Source organism: Dermochelys coriacea, chromosome 11 (genome assembly GCF_009764565.3).
Source record: "Dermochelys coriacea isolate rDerCor1 chromosome 11, rDerCor1.pri.v4, whole genome shotgun sequence".
In the NCBI taxonomy this organism is placed as follows: Eukaryota; Metazoa; Chordata; order Testudines; family Dermochelyidae; genus Dermochelys; species Dermochelys coriacea.
Window position 1 is genome coordinate 63,940,751 of NC_050078.2, and position 17,221 is coordinate 63,957,971.

Below are 17,221 nucleotides of genomic sequence, written 5' to 3' on the forward strand. Positions count from 1 at the left end.
GGGATGAGCTGGAGTGCCAATGAGAAGTTAGGGAAGTAACTGAAATACTTTCCTCAGGGATTGTATTTTCTAAATGGACAACCTATCCTAAATTCTCAATTACAGAGGGACAATCTTCATTCATTGATATATTTTGCTTTTCACAACCAAATCTCTGTACAACTTTTCATGAGTGATGTATCCGAATATTTGGATTCTAATATCTAAACTGTATTGTTAAATCTATTCACCTAAATTTGAGTTATTGCTGATTATGTGTTCTATGTATCATATGAATTTTCACAATAAGCTTTGTTTTGTGTATAATCTAAGCACTATACTCAGATGTACAGACTCTTTTCTCAACCTGTGTATTATATAATTTTTTTAACATTAGCTTTAATAGAATTTTTATATCTGGCATGTAAATACCTTGCAATGCCAGCTACAAAAGTGCCATGTGAACGCCTGTTCTCACTTTCAGGTGACATTGTAAATAATAAGCAGGGAGCTTAAATGTAAACAAACTTGTTTGTCTTCAGGATTGGCTGAACAAGAAGTAGGACTGAGTGGACTTGTAGGCTCTAAAGTTTTATATTTCTTTGGTTTTGAGTGCAGTGATGTAACAAAAAAAATCTACATTTGTAAGTTGCACTTTCATGATAGAGATTGTACTTCAGTACTTGTACGAGGTGAATTGAAAAATACTATTTATTTTTTATCATTTTAGAGTGCAAATATTAGTAATAAAAAGAATAATATAAAGCGAGCACTATACACTGTGTATTCTGTGTTGTAATTGAAATCAATATATTTGAAAACATAGAAAAAAATCAACAAATATTTCACTTGGTATTCTATTGCTTAACAGTGCGATTAAGACTGTGATTAATCACAGTCAATTTTTTTGAGTTAATCGTGTGAGATAACTGTGATTAATTGACAGCCCTGCTAATATATAATAATAATTGGGTTGAGAACATGTTGGGAATTCAGTCAAACCTGAAAGAGGAAAAGAAACAAAAAGTAAAGGTTTTTTTTCTCTTTGTAAGTATAAACATCTTGTTTAATCTTTAGTAAATAGTACTCAATGGGAACATATCAAGAAACGGGAGGTAATGCCTTCAGACATTGATGAAATTTAATAAAATGCAAATGGATAAATCAAAATTCTCCACTATTCCAAAAGTGCATACATATGGTATTGCTAGGCGTGGCAGATTTTATTTTTATTTTTTTTCCAATTTTGACAATTAATATTGGTTTAAAAAAAACTTAACTATTTCAGTTTTTACAGTTGCGAGAAATTAAGGGGAAAGGGTTGGGGTTAGGGTAGAGCTGACATTGGGGCTGTAGGGGGCTCCATGCATGGCCAAGGGGCCAAGACACCCAGGCGCAAGATCCAGGGGAGGCTGTGCTCCTGGTCAGGGGAGGAGGACAACCCCTGGATGTGGGGCAGGCCACCTTGCTGCTGACCAGGTCCTGCCCAAGATTATCGCTTCACTCCTGGCTGGTGAGTGAGAGAGTGAGCAGAGCTGTAGCGGGCTCCCTGTGCTGCCAGAGGGCTGGTGACACTGGAACCCTGCAGGCACAAGGTGTGAAGGAAGGCTATGGTCCTGGTGGGTCAGAGCAGAGACCCCTGGCCAAGACTGCAAGGAGCAGCATGAGCCCTTCAGCTTATGGAGAGGCTACACCACTGCTAAACGGCTCTCTCTTTGGGCAGGAGCCGTTCAGCAGCGGGGTGGCCCCTCCATGGCCAGAGGCTCATCATTGTCCTCCCAGCCCTGGCAGGGGATCACTGCTCTGCCCTGCCAGGACCACAGCCTTCCCCACATCTTGTGCCTGCAGGGATCCAGTGTCACTGGCCTGGTGATCATGCAGGGAGCCCTCTACAGCTCCACTGTCACAGTCCCGCTCAGGTAGTCCCATGACAGGGGGGCTGCAGAGGGCTCTCTGTGCTGCCACAGGGCCAGTGGCACCTGAATCCTGCAAGTGCTAGATGCTGGAGGGAGGCTCCCTCACACTAGCTGTTACTGATGTATATATTTTTTCGTTGATTTCAGTGTGTCAGCTGAAATCCGTGCTTACTGACATCTGTCAATTTAAATCGAATCCTGCCAAGCCTAATTGTAGACCTGGCTAAAGATAAGGTGATTTCCATGCACAGAATTTTTCCCCCTCTGCTAAAGATCCAGCAGATAGAAGAGCAGAGGAATAATTAAGATGCAATTTTGAGGAAGCTATAGTATCTCTTAAAACGTCAGTTTTGTCACTTACTTTTCCACAGCATTTCTGTCATAGTGCAATGACATTGAGGCACTTCTTGTTGCAAAAAATGAAAGCTCAAGATTCATTATTATAAAATACTTCTGGCAGATTAATTTTTTCAGATGCTTTTGATTAGCTTCTTTGATTAAAATATTCTTCAGATATTCTTCAGGGTCCATGGCCTCTCAGTCCTGCCACAAGGAGAGAAATCCGTGGTGGAAGCTATGGCAAGCTGACATCTACATTGAAGAGATGCTGAGGAATCATTCAAGCATTCTGAAGAGCCATTCAAGCTGCCACTTTAAATGTTATTGCTGACATAACTGAGAAATATGCTCCTTACTCCTCAAAAGATGGAATTCAAGTATAAATAAAGGAAGAATTTCTTCATGTCCCTACTCCCCAAACTGTGTTTCAGAGGAGAAACTGGTTCTTAAACAGAGATCACTCAGGAGGTAGAAAAGAATCTGGCAATGTATCCTCAGTCATGAGAGTCAAACACGATTCCCTGACTACCTCTCAATACCTCCTCTCAAATGGGGGAAGATTATCACAATTTATTCAAGAAAGGCTAGACTATTATCCACAACAATACTATAAAGGATTTTATCAGATTGTGAGATTCTCCGTAGAGTTGATGTACATATCCCCTTCCATTTTCGTTCAGGCACTAAGGAAGAAGTTATTTCTCATCTTTATTCTGGTAACCTATAATTGCAGGGTGGAGGTGAGGGAGAGCTTTTTTTTTTAAAATTAGAAAGAATCAGAGCATTACTAGATCTTAAGTGATTTTAAATGGATGTACCATTTTTGCAGGTTTCTATAGGGAAACGTCATTCATATGAACAGTAATAATACTAGGGGACTTCACAGATCTAGTAAAAGTTATCTGGAGGTTTCAGTTAATCCCTGTCCCCAGTAATTTCTTACATTTGCTTTTTTTAACCCACAGTTTTAATACAAAACACCACCATTTAGCCTATAAACAACTTGCAGACAATATATGAAAATAATACTCATATTTGTTATTGTTTGAGATCACAAGGAACTTGTCTGCAGTACTATTCCTGGATGACATTCTTGTCAGAGCAGTTTCAAAGGAAGCAACCAAAATTGAGATTACTATAAATACACAGTGGAAGCATAGTTCAATAATAAACTTAAAGAAGAACAATCTAATTTCAGCAAAGTGTATACCTGGGTATAGTTGGGATTGATAATAGAGACTAGGCTACAGAGAGTCTTTCTGCTTGAGAACTTTTTTTTTAAGATATAGGATTAATCAGATCAGGATTGAGTAACTCAGGGCTGTTCTAAATTACATCCAGTTTAAATAGCTCCCAAAGGACCATTCCACAGCTGTAAGTACCAGAGTACATCATCACTTTGGCCATGTCCCATGACCTGGCAGGCCCCACCACATCACTTTTGCTAGAGCTGGGAGGGGTGGGTTAGGACTGGCTACACATCTACACACCCAGGAATTTAGCCATGCTTCAGAGAACCCCCATGTATCCATTTAAGTCAGTTATAAGGGTTGTTGGTGCTGCCAGAGTGGCACAAAATGTTTATATTTGGATCAGGATCTGGTTCTGGCTCCCTCCTCCTAAAGCTCTAGTATCAAAATTTTATAGCAAGTTTTCATTGCTTACTTATTTCACTTTTTAGTATGATATATTGGTTAAGCTACTGTTGTCAAGTCAACAAAACATATTTTGTGATAGGTTATCCTTGGTTCTAACTAGGGATATAAATACCGTTAAAAAAGTTAACAGTTTAAATGATTTAAAATGTTGTTTAAATGGCTGACTGTTTAAGTGGCTGGGGCCCATCTGGCTGGCGCTGCTGGGGCTGGGCCTGCTCCGGCTGGGGACCACGGCTGAGCCTGCTCCGGCTGATGCGGGGGTTAACAGTTAAGGCGATTAACCGATAAGACTATGCTTACCAGTTAACCTTTTACATCCCTAGTTCTAACTGTTTTTTGTTTGCTTATTTGGTAATTCAGAACATTTAAGCAATTCGCAACTGGTTGCCCTGTCATTAGTGTTGTGTCTGAAACATGTACAAAATACACAAGCAATCAGTTGATTTATTAATACCTAAGATAAACATAATTTAAAGAATATGAAACACAAATAAGTCACAGATATTGCCTGTCTTGTTACTGGCTCCATCTTTAGTTTCTTGAAATTAATTTTGCTTATTGTTTATAAGGCAAAGTCTTGTGATTTAATAAAATATGGTAGAAAGAAGATGTAGTGAGGCAAGATAGCACAAGTCAGAACAAGACTCAAAAATCAAACCGGACAAGACCAAGAAGTATGGAAAAGTTCAGGGCTATTAAACTCTTCCTCACTCTCATTACTTCATTCATCCAATCTGAATTTGGATTGCAGTTTGGTGTGGGTACAAGACATCACATTAATGTTCTCTCTTTCTGTTCTGGAATCAGTCTACATACGTCTCCTGAATTGTTGCCAAATGTGGTTGTGACCAGTGTGATTCTTACAATTAAGATGGCAAAAAATTCTAACTCCCTGATTTCACATATTCATAATTTTGCAAATCATTCACCTTTTCACTGAAATTTTTCCTGCTTGATTTTGAAGCATAATTTATTTTTGAAACTTTGAGCAAAATCCTTTTAATCATATTGGAATTATGAAAGGATTTAAAAAAAATCATGACAATTTTCATTCTGATAGGATAAATAAAAATGATTAACTTTGAAATGTCTTACATTTAATAGGTAAATTCATGGTGTGTACTTTGCTTTGTTCTTTTTAAATTAGTTGTCAAACATTCCATCTGTGCCAGTACCTCTTTTAACAATGTAGATTTGATGGGAGAGGCTGCAAAGTTATGGCTCAGCACCTTGGGGCATTCTTCATCCTGATCAATGTATTGGTATAATCAACTCATGTTAAAGTGTGGTGCTTTAACACATTGATTTGGTGGTGCTTAACACCTTGAGTGAGGCATTGCCAGATGCCCAGGTTGATCTGCCATAGAAGATACACCACAATTCCAGACTCTCAGTCAGTTTTGCCCTTGGCTTCAGGCAACAACTGCAAGAGGTTTCCAGTTTCCTGTTGGGCCCACATGTTCTGGAGGAGGAATGCAGAGGGGGACAAGAACAGAACTTGTCTAAGAAATGGTGGGGAGACTAGATTGGGATAAGGAGCCTGGGAGAGGAAGGTTAGGAGCTGGCTGTACGAGGGGACTGGCTTGGCAAGAAGACTGGGACCCCAGAGTGGAAACAGAGCTGATGGGGAGGATAAGACTGAGATCTGATGAAGAGCTGTGAGGGAATGGAGCAAGGAGACTGGGACCAGGAGCCTGAGGAGGGAGTCTTGGACTAGGAACAGTGTGGGGCGGATGAGAGACTGAGATGGGATGAGAAGGCTGGTGGGAGGACTGGGGCTCACTGGTCAGGGAGACTCGGATGAGGAGCTTATGGAGAAAAAGTAGGACTGGGAGCTAGGATAGTGGGAAGACTGGGACTCAGATGGACAATAAGACTGACTTGGATGAAGAGTCCAGAGAAATGGAGATTGGGACTGTCTACACGAATAGGCTGGAATTAGGAGTTGGTAGGGGGCTGGGAGAAGACAGGACTGAGGCAGGGACAGGCTGGAAGGAATGAGAGTAAAAGGGATCAGGCTTGAGGGGAACGTGCAAAAGGGGCTGTAACCATTTAAATTATACTCCCCATAGAAATAGTAATGAACCGAAGAGTCTTCAGTCTCAACATTTGTGTTATCAGCAAATATCTGTGGAATCCCCAGCAAAGCATGCATCTCTTCCCCTCTGGTGGCTGTTCCACACAGAGGATGAGAAACTGCTACTGTTGTCAGTTACTCCATTAGTTCATGTGACAGAAGTCTGTGGGGTGGCTTTGAAGGTTACAGCCATGATGATGGCCTATCTGGGTGTCAGTGCCACATGATATCATTTGTTTTTTCAGTTTGCTATTCTAAAACCCAAGGAAATTGAGCGCATACACACACCCACACCCCCCCCCACACCTCTCCATTAAAAGAATAGTTTTAAAGTGGCAGAAAATGCCAGAACTGTGGTTGCCTGTGGAGCGTTAACATGGCTCCCTTCAGACTGCATGAGTGACCTCAATTCTGACATTTTCTAGCTTTTGAGTACTTGACTTTGCAACCTTAACCTCCTTTTTATGTAGTCTTTTTTCTGTGTAATTACTAATTACATTGTGCAATCTTAATATATGCATATGGATTCAATATGACTTCGTAAGTGTGTGGCCTGATCCTTTGTTTCCTTATGCAAATTTTTTACTTTGTATCATTCTGTTTTACCATTTGAGTTATGTAGTGAGAAAAAGGATTCAGAGAAATTATTAAACCCACTTTGTTAGTGGTGCTCAGGTCAGTTTGATTTGAAGCAGCAGCAGCATAGCAGGTAAAGTTAGGGTGCCACCGGGAATCAGTGGTATTTGTAAGCTCAACGGTTAGACCAAACGGACTCTCGCCACTAAGTCCAATTACATCTACAAATGTGAGATATAAAATTAATGCGGAAGCAGTGCTCCAAAATGATATGGAAAAGTTTTCTTTTGAAGATTAAAGACTTTTGGTGGGATTTTCAAAAATGGCTAATGGAGTCAGATATTCAGTTTCCATTGAAAGTCAGTGAGAATTGGATGCCTAATACCCTCAGACATTTTTGAAAATCCCATCCTATATGGTCACTGCTATACGCCGTGCAGACGAAGTTAATGTATCCTGTAGAGCTAATAGAAAAGGAGGACTTGTGACACCTTAGAGACTAACAAATTTATTTTTTAAAGAAATTTCTGTGTGTTAAGGACCTCTGGGGCAGAGCCTCAAACTGGGTCTGGACCTCTGGATCCTGGGTAAGCAGTAGTCAGCAGGCTAAGTAGAGGGTTGGAGCATGGCTGCTCCTGTGAACCCTGCGGACTTGGCCTGTGGATCATGACACAGAGGAGACAATCAGAAAGATTCGCACTTGAATCAACGAAAGTTTCAGGAGCACTTCGCATTAGACTGGCTTTCCAAATGGCAAGTCTCATACTCTCGTGCACAGGATTACTTCCTGAAATCAGTTTGCATATGAGGAAACTGATGAGGTTTATGCTCCAGGTCTAGAATTACTCTCCGGATGTAATGAATGGGAGGGTTTGGGTTTCCAACAGTTTGATATTCCATTAAATGGTAGTTCTAGAAATCCAGTCTGACTGTAAAGACAGAATTCACTATTCCAAATAAAAAATCACCAAAATGGATGTGATCAGGAACACCTTATAGCTGAGGAAACCTGGTCCAGCTCAGATAGGAAACAAATACATTTCTTAGCATTGAGGACAGCTCTTCTGGCCTTTCAGAGTACAGTAGAAACTCAGAGTTATGACCACCTCCGGAATGGTGGTTGTTCATAACTCTGAACAAAATGTTATGGTTGTTCTTTCAAATGACTTAAATTACTGAACATTGACTTAATACAGCTTTGAAACTTTACTATGGGGAAGAAAAATGCTGCTTTCTCTTTTTTTGAGTAGTTTATGTTTAACTGTATACTGTATTTGATTGATTTTTTGTTAGTTTGTTTTTGTCTCTGCTGCTGCCTAATTGCGTACTTCCAGTTTCAAATGAAGTATGTGGTTGACTGATTAGTTTGCAACTCTAGGTTCAACTGTAGGATATGAAGCATTTACATTATATACATGGCATAAAAGGAGGATGAGTCTTTCAGGATCAGGAATCATATCTTGATCTTTCTTGGATGGGACCTGAATCTTGTGATTCAAGCATATACTGCTCTTCCTGTTGAGCCCTAGAATTCAGTAGATCCATGCTTTTCTTTGTAACAAAATCTGCTTCATAGTCATCAGCACCTCTGCTAGTAGAATATGTGAAGAACAGTACTCTGTGTATTACATGATGAAAAGATAATACTCCCTGGCTTAATATTCAAGGTCCTTTCCTCCTTGCAAAGAGTATGTCTTCCCTGCATGTTGCCCAGATCCAAAACATCTGCAATGGACACATTCTTTGGTAGAGAAAATCTGCCGAGTTGCAGTTTGGGCCTCATTTATTACGTTTCTGAGACACTACAAACTGAATTTACAAGCCTTTGCATATGTATCCTGTGCGAAGAGAGTGCTCTGGCCAGTAGGCCCAGATGATGGACCAGATTCTGCATTCCAGTGAGCTGTGCTTAGGGGAGACAGGTGGAGTAAAAGGCACCTTTTGGTCGTCCTCTATATTTGGATCAGGTACCTGCCTCACTCTGAAGTAATTTAGAGCAGTAATTAAACTTCCTATCTAAATTCTGTTCTCATTTGGCAATAGTGACAGATCCCATAGATCAACATTCAAGGCAGAATGTGGGATGAGACTGGTCAGTGCCATAACAGCAAGCATTTGAAAGAAAGCAAAAACTTATTACAGATGCCCTATGTTAAAATACTACCGGCTTGGAGAACAAATGGCACTATGATGTGATGCATCCAAGAAGGGACTGAGGGTAGCTCTATTGCAGAAGCTTCCAATTGCATACACCAGTAGAGTTTTGGTAGAAACTGCAGAAGGGTACATCCAATCAGAAAAAGAATGATTGGCTGCGGTGTTGGGGTAGAGTGATTCTACCAATATGGTTACCCTGTAAAATAGTACAATCAGACCACAAACCACTAGAGACAGTTATGTTTAAGCCTCTCTGTAGTGATTCCAAAAGGTTGCAGTGCATATTGATGTACCTCCAGCACTACTAAGTAGAGCTCAGATACTGTCTAGGCTGTTTGCCAGTGTTGGTTGGCACAGTGAGGCAGAAACATGTGCCAGGCATTGGGGAGATGCTAGCACTGGGAGACAGTGCAAGATGATCAGGATGCTGTCCATCAATATGATGCACTGTCTCATATAATTTGTATAACTGAGCATGTGAGAAGTGCTATAAACATATGTTTAATTGCTTTACTTTATAAGGGCCAAAGTGCCCAAAGTTTTATTGGATTGAGCTCTAACTCATTGTGGTTGGGGCATTGAAACTGTCCCAGATATGTAGACTGAGACAAAGGCTGGTGGGGATAGGAGAATACCCATTTATGGTTCCCTTCTTATCTGCTGGGCAGTGGCAGCAGGGCAGTCTGGGAACACCAGGACCAATGCTGCTCCCACTCCCCCAAACACTACATGAAGCAGAAGCCCCTCTTTCCATGAGTGGAGCCAGCCCTCTGGCACCCAAGGCTTTAGCTGTTGGAGTAGCCAGCATGTTTCCACTATACCCACGATCAGTGATGAGCTGCCAAAATCTTAACAACTGGTTCTCTCCTCCTCACCTAGGAGGGGATTCTTGCCCACCCCTGCCCCCCGGGACTCCTGCCTCATCCAACTCCCCGTGTTCCTTGACCCCCTCCCCAGGACCCCTGCCCTATCCATCCCCCTCCCCTGTCCCCTGACTGCCCCCAGAACCGGGTCTCGTGGGCCACAGTAGTGGGTGCCCACCTCGCTCCTAAGAGCCAGAGGGACCTGCCGGGGGGCGAGGTGGGGAGTCCTGGCGTTCCTTACCTAGGGCAGCTCCCAGGAAGCATCCGGCAGGTCCCTCTGGCTCCTAGAGGCGGGGGAGCGTAGCTAGGGGGGAGCAGAGGGAGCGGCCACTCCCCCCACTGATTACATCAAAAGTGGCACATTAGGCACCAACTCCCTGGGTGCTCCAGGGCTGGAGCACCCACGGGAAAAATTTGGTGGGTGCAGAGCACCCATTGGAAGCTCCCCGCCCCGCGCCCAGCCCCAGCTCACCTCACCTCTGCTCCGCCTCCGCCCCTGAACGCACTGCCCCGCTCTGCTTCTCTGTCCCCTTCCTGGCTTCCTGCGAATCGGCTGTTCGGCGGGAAGCCGGGGAGGGCTGAGAAGCAGGTGGCGGCTTCCCGCTCAGGCCGAGGGTGGCGGAGGTGAGCTGGGGCGGGGAGTGGTTCCCCTGCTCCCCCCCCGGTTACCTGCTGCGGTGCAGGCGGCCCCCCTCGTACCCTCCGTTCCCCAACTCACCTCCACCTCCCTGGGCCTGAGTGCAAAGCCGCCGCCTGCTTCTCAGCCCGCCCCGGCTTCCTGCGCGAACAGCTGATTCGCGGGAAGCCTGTGGGGGCAGAGAAGCAGAGCAAGGCGGCGCGTTCAGGGGAGGAGGCGGAGCGGAGGGGAGTTGGGGCTGGGGGTGGGGCCGGGAGCTGCTGGTGGGTGCTCTGTACCCACCAAATTTTTCCCTTGGGTGCTCCAGGGCTGGAGTACCCAGGGAGTCAGCGTCTAAGGCGCCACTTTTGGCCGGTTAAATTTAGAAGCCCTTTTAGTACCGGTTGCCCCTCGCAGAAGAACCGGTTCTAAGAGGGCTTCTAAATTTAACAACCGGTTCTAGCAAACCGGTGTGAACCAGCTCCAGCTCACCACTGCCCATGATCCCCTCTAGTATTAGGGCTGTGTTTTATTTTTTTTCCTCATCTCTTTGACAGAACGGGGACTTTTGCGGAGGGAGAAGGAGTTTTCAGGCAAGGAAGTGTGGGAAGGATAAAGGGTGAGATTGAGTTGAGAGAAGATGAGATGTGAAAGAAATAGGGGATAATCCTGCCAGGATATTAGAGGTTTTGAAAAGAAATGTTAAAAGAGTTACTAAAATAGTTTGAGTTTGTAGATGAAGGTTGAGTAAAGAATTAATATAATAGATAGGAAGAGGGGTGATTAAGGTTAATAGATAATCTGTAACATGTTTTTTTCTCTCTATAGACTTCAAGGTCTTGGGACAGGCACTGTGTCTTTGTGTTGTTTTGATATGAATAATAAATATAATACTTATTTGAAAACAATAATGAAACTAACCATACATTGATCAGTTAGATCCAGTGGAAACAAAACTCATAGAGTCAGTTTATATTAATTTTAAGTATTGTATACATTAAAAACAAATGAAATCATACTAATGTAAGACTAACATAATGGAAATTCAGCCAGTGAGTCAAATTCCCCTAAGTCTAAAGTCTTTCTTGCCTCAAAATGCAACAGCTGGAGACAGCTGTCTTGATTCTTTTAATTTCCTAGGTTAGAAAAAAATGATTCAAGGATTTCAGCTAAATTCATAAAATTACAGTGATTACATCTACCTTTTTGTTTCTGTTTTTAAGAAATACCACACAAAATCTTTCGGTTTTTTTTTACAGTGATTTGTTATCCTCCGATTATGTGGAGATTCACTATGAAGACGGAAAACCACAATTTTCTAAGGTACATGTTTATTAAATAACAGAGACTTATTCCCCTCTCCCCTATACAATGATAATGCAGTAAAACACAAACTTTCTTCGTTTTTTACAATATTTATCAAATACCAGAAGGCATTTACCACGTATCTCAAGGAATTGTGATCTTGTCTAGCTGATGAAGATTCTTCAGCAGATGACTGGAGCAAAATTGTAAAAAGTGTGGGCAGTTAGCCGCAAATGAAAGTGCCAAAGATGAAAGCTACACTTTCTAAAGTATAATTTTTTCAGTTGCTCCTACACCAGAGGTCACCATCACTAAATTCTTTATTAAACATTTACCAGTCCTTCGCATAAAGTGCAAGACTAAGTTGTAATGGGAAGTCAGTAAACAAACTTACAATGGCTTTTCTTTGCAAAAGTTTTTATAAAACCATGAATCAGAAAAATACATACTGAGTGAAATTCACCCCTCTTCAGAATGTCAGCAGAAAGCCTATGCACCACTTAAGTTCTCAGATTAGAGCTAAAGTAGAATTTAAGCCGTGCATAGGCTTTGGACAGAGATAAATTTCACCCCTGAGAGAGAGGATTGCATGACCTAGTCCTTTGAGGAGACAGGGGAACAAAAATAGATATGTTTTTGTTTGATTTAGATAGCACAAGGGAAGATAACTATATTACTGGGATGTAGAATAGCAGAGAGAAAGGAAGGATATAAAATGTTAAGGCAAGAATGTCTTTGTTTAAATTAACTGAACTCTTAGACTTTTAAAATAGCTATAAATGTCACTATTCAAGAAACTTGCCTCTGTTCAGAGGGCCAGAAAGACAGCACAATATGTAAATCTTACTTTTACGCCCTCTAAACAAGGGTGAATTTCACTCTTTATGTGGTTGCTATTTGTCCGGTTGCTATATGTCCCTTTGCTTAATCTGACCTCCTCATTGAGGATCTTAATTACAGTTCAAATATAGTAGCTTTTATTCTAATGTATCAATTTATACTCTGTTCCTTGGAAAAAATAATTTCATGCAGAATATCAAGGGAATTGCTTAGTTTTGTTAAGACATTACTCAGGAGAGCAGGCAAAAATGCTAAAGGAAGCAAGAAGAAAACAATTCCTTCTGGCTTTTACACAGACTCAAGCAACTGTCAGCTACAGCACTAGTAATGAGCACTGCGGTTGCTGAATCATGAGTCTAACTGGAGGATTATATTAGAACTTTAGACTCAGCAAATGGGCCACCTTTGCATGCTGCAGTAATTAGATCCAAACTTTCTGAAGGATATTTTCTGAGTTGATTGACTTAGAAACACTAATAGGGCTCTTGAGGTCACATGATCCACAAGAGGCATAATTAACAAAAGTAAAGAAAATATACTTATAGGGATTTTTTAATTTGCTCAGTCTTTTTTAAATATATTTGACAAATGACAAGCTGTTTATTGGTGAATATAGAGAAGTGAAATCTTGATGAAACCATCTCTTTCTAGAACTACAGTATATAGCTTTATTATAGAGGTTAAATTAACCAGGACCAAATTGTGATCTCCTCACTCCCATGAGTAATCTTATTAAATTTCTTGGAACTACTTGTGTGAGTAAAATAATCACAATTTAGCTCTTAGGAAGAACTGTTTTAAATAAGCCCAGTTCCATGAACTCCAGAATACAGGCCAGTGCATAATGCATACATGGGTAACTTGTCATGTGACAATGATTATTTACTTAATTTTGTTAGAGTACATTAACTTAATTGTGCACAGTAAAGGTTGTGCTATACCTGTTCCAGATTGTGAACAGAACATTTCATAAAATAAACAAGATACAAAATGAAATTGCTGTTGATGTTTACAGTTCACTAAAAAGCATTACATGCCTGATGATTCCTTAGGGTACATAATAGGTTAGAACAATTGGAAGAAGCAGTGTGACTACACTGTATTTACACTTTTCTCAATAAAACTATTGTAAGCACTTTTTTTTCACCTTGATTTTAGCTAGGATTGTTGTTGACAGATATTAAAGGCCAGGTCGTTAACTGATGTAAATCAGCATGAATCCATTGCCTTTAGTGGAACTACTTTGACATGTACTAGCTGAGGATCTGGCATTGTAAGCTTCTAAATTCTTCAGCACTTTCTCTTACATGTTCACTCTCTTTAAAAGTTTAAATTGAGACTCATGTTTTCAGTGTAAGTATATAAGGCCTAAATGGTTTTTAGGTTTGCTCTTGCTGTCAGCTTTCTAATAATAAAAATCAAGTGCCCTGTACTTTTTTACTGAATTGAATTATTCACATGAAATTAAATTCTGTCACCCTTATTCACAATGAACAGTCTCTTAAGCCTCTAGCAGTCCCATCAAAAAATGGCTCGCGTGGCTCACATTAATTTAGGGATTAGTAATTTTGCTATTCAGTAGTAAGGATAGAATTAGATTTTAAGCCTATCAAACTATAGATAAGGGATATAGATTTTGTTCTAGTAATTTGTTGGTATTTTTGCAGTTCCCTAAAGTATAGAATCGATAGGGTATTCTAAAGGTTTTAATTTTTCTTTTCAAAGACTTGACTACTTACAGTCAAAATTAAATATTTATTAATACTACAGTGCTGCTCTACTTTCACTGCATACAGAAATTAAATAGAAAGGATTTGGGAAAAGGAAAAAGATCATTTATATATTGTCATCGAGATTGTGTTTTTTAACACCAAAGAATATTTTGACAACATTTCTGTCATTTATTTCCATCTCTGTTGCTGGCTCCCATATTTCCCTCTTGCTTATTATGTCATTCTGCTTCTCAGATGGGTTTCTTGTTGTCTCCTGAGTTTATTTGATATTCTCAAACAATCAAAGGTCTTAATTTCTCTCTAAGATTACTCAATTTTGTCTTGCCTTTATTCAGGCCCTGTAAATTTGGGAAGAAACTTCTTACATCCTCCACATCACTGGGCATCCAAATAAGGGCCAAGCACAATCTGTCCACACATTTTATATGGTATGCCATGGAAGAGGCCTGGGTCCAGTCTTTGAAGAGTGACAGTAGATATGCCTCATTTCCAGAGCACCATTCTGTACATGAAATGAGGCAGTGCTCCTATGGAAATAGTAGTATGCATTAGTGTAGTTAAAACTGTGTACTAATGGGAGCTGGTCAGGAAGTGCTAAAAAATTTTCAGAAATTTTCTGATGGGGAAAAAAGTTCTGTTTATGTGAGAGGAAGTAGATGGTGACAAAGTAGGTGATGGAGACTGTGCACATGTTCATCAATGAAATTGAAGAAATAGTTCTGTTTGGCCATGATTATGGCAGAGCTGAAGGAGAACAGAACAAATTTGTCATGGATGAAGCTCATATAGTCATTTCTTGTCTTGCTTCTCCTTATGTGTGAAGGTTAACTATTTACTCTGTAAGTTCTCTGAGGCATGGACTTTGCATTCATATCTGTCTATGAAGTGCCCAACATACCTGTGGCTCTTTACTAATACATTTTATTTAAGGTCTAGGTTTTGTCTCAGTATTGTCTACTGATACATACAAATATCATCTTCTTAGTCAAATGATCTGCTCCTTGTTTGTTTTACTGTCACATATTTTTATGTGGCAAAATCAAGTTTTTACTAGTGTTTACCTCAGTTTGCATAGTAGAGACAATACAGTTCTGAGTTTTTGAGCTGTAGTCTCTTCTTTAGTCATGCATCAAAAACCATATTGTTTAATTAAAGTTCCCATTATATAAAGTTTCATTGTTGAAGACTTTTTAGCAAGACAACCTTAAATTTGACTTTCAGATTCCAGACAAAGCTTATGTGTTTAAAAAAAATAATTAAAAGTACTTGTAATTTCAACAGTTTTGATTTGGCCATCACTGAGAAATCATAAATATGGATCCCCATAATACTACATCTAAAGAATAATTTTTGAGAGGGAAATTACTCTTTAAGGAAACAAAATAATTAATGGCATTGTGACTTTAAGTAAGGAAAGGCCAGTTTTTGCTATGGCTGGAAGCCATATATAAATAAGTAATAAGAAAAGAAGTACTTGTGGCACGTTAGAGACTAACAAATTTATTTGAGCATACGCTTTCGTGTACTTTTTTCTAGGCACAGAATACTTTCCCCCTTATTAGTGATGAGGAGACTCAGTAACAGACTTTTCCCTTGAAATTTCTTCACCTGGTATGTAGGATCCATTTTTCAGTTAGAATTAAATTATAATTTAATGTATTTATTTTTTTCTTTAACATCTTTAGGGTGGAGAGCACTGTTATTATCATGGAAACATCAGAGGTGTCCAGAACTCCAAAGCTGCCCTTTCAACATGTAATGGACTTAAGTGAGTGCAAATCTTCATTCCTCCTAAGAGACTATATTAACTGCTTGCTACTCTTGGATTCCTGTCCTTGGGTCTCATCTTTTGGCATGAGACAGACTGAAATTCTCCAAGCTTTCAAATTTTGGGCATCCTGAGGTACAGGCAGACCAGTCTTGTTTCAAGAATAGTGACTACTACCTAAATGACTCCTCTAGAGTATTCTCTGTCAACTCCTTGATGACCGTGCTCAGCTAAGGAGTTTCTGATTGGCACTGCAGGTTTTTAAACTGCTTATATCCTCTGCCCTGTCTGTGGATTTTATCTTTTGGTTGATGGCTTCTCTGTATCTTTTGATTTTTTTTTCTATTTCCTTTAGTTCTTCAGTGTTCTGCAGTTTTTTCCTCAAGACAGGTTCAGGACTGTAATAGTAGAAATGTTCTATGTCAGGAGTGAGTGGCATTGGCAAGACGAAGTGGGGAAGCTTGTACAGTACAGAGCCTACTTTCTATATACCTGGCTTTAACCACTGCTATTAATTCATTTTTTAAGCACTAGGGATACTAGAAATTTTTGGTGCTGTCTAGCGAAACCCTTGCAGATTGTAAATACCTAGAAATAAATTCATCAAGGTGGCTGATTAAAACAAATAAGAGGTCAGAAATATGAACAAAAATCAGACTTCAGCTCTTCACATTACTACAGTAGTTCTCAAACTGTGGGTTGGGACTCCAAAGTGGGTCACAACCCTGTTTTAATAGGGTCACCAGGGCTGGCGTTGAACTTGCTGGGCCCGGGGTTAAAGCCAAAGTCAGAGCCCTACCACCCAGGGCTGAAGCTGAAGTTGGTGGGGCTTGGGCTTTGGCCTCCCTGCCCGGGGCAGTGTGGCTCGGGCTTTGGTCCCCCTTCCTGGGGTCATGCAGTAATTTTTGTTGTCATAAAGGGGTCGTGGTGCAATGAAGTTTGAGAAACCCTGCATTGCTATGATTCCAGGATACAGTCATACCAGGAATATAGTTTTGAAAAATCAGTCTTTTGATTGTTATTTTTTATGTAAGTCAATAATGTAAGATAGTATATGGTCAGCAGCTCTTTGTTGATTATGTGTATATAACTCAGCTGTGTTTGTTGTCTTCTGCATATTAATTGGTGTTTTAGGAATGACCAAGGTCAAATCTTGACTCTTTCCATTGTTGTGTCAAGTATTCCATTACATCCTGTCTAGCACAATATTGATTTTGCAGATGTGCATTACTACTATATTTTGCCAGTTACAACTGGAAATTTGTATGCTGGCTTGTTCACTAGTTTTAAATAGTACAATTGGATTTATTTGACCAAAGACCATTTGTTGGATTAAAATTATTCCCTAGTACTTGTATTGGTCCTAAATCTCTTCATTTTTCATTTCTAATTTT

The 17,221-nt window shown here is 40.3% G+C and overlaps 1 protein-coding gene across 9 annotated transcripts in view; it reads left to right on the top strand.

Annotated features, from left to right (window-relative positions):
• Window positions 1–17,221, top strand: part of ADAM23 (ADAM metallopeptidase domain 23) — a 179,673-nt gene that overhangs the window by 56,169 nt on the left and 106,283 nt on the right. For all 9 annotated transcript variants that reach the window (XR_005295655.2, XR_005295656.2, XM_043505643.1 and 6 more), the window contains exons 4-5: window positions 11,441–11,504; window positions 15,745–15,827. Coding sequence is in view for 7 of the 9 variants with exons in the window: in XM_043505643.1 (XP_043361578.1) it covers window positions 11,441–11,504; window positions 15,745–15,827 (147 nt within the window). In the remaining 2 variants the exon portion in view is untranslated. The remainder of the gene's footprint in view (window positions 1–11,440; window positions 11,505–15,744; window positions 15,828–17,221) is intronic.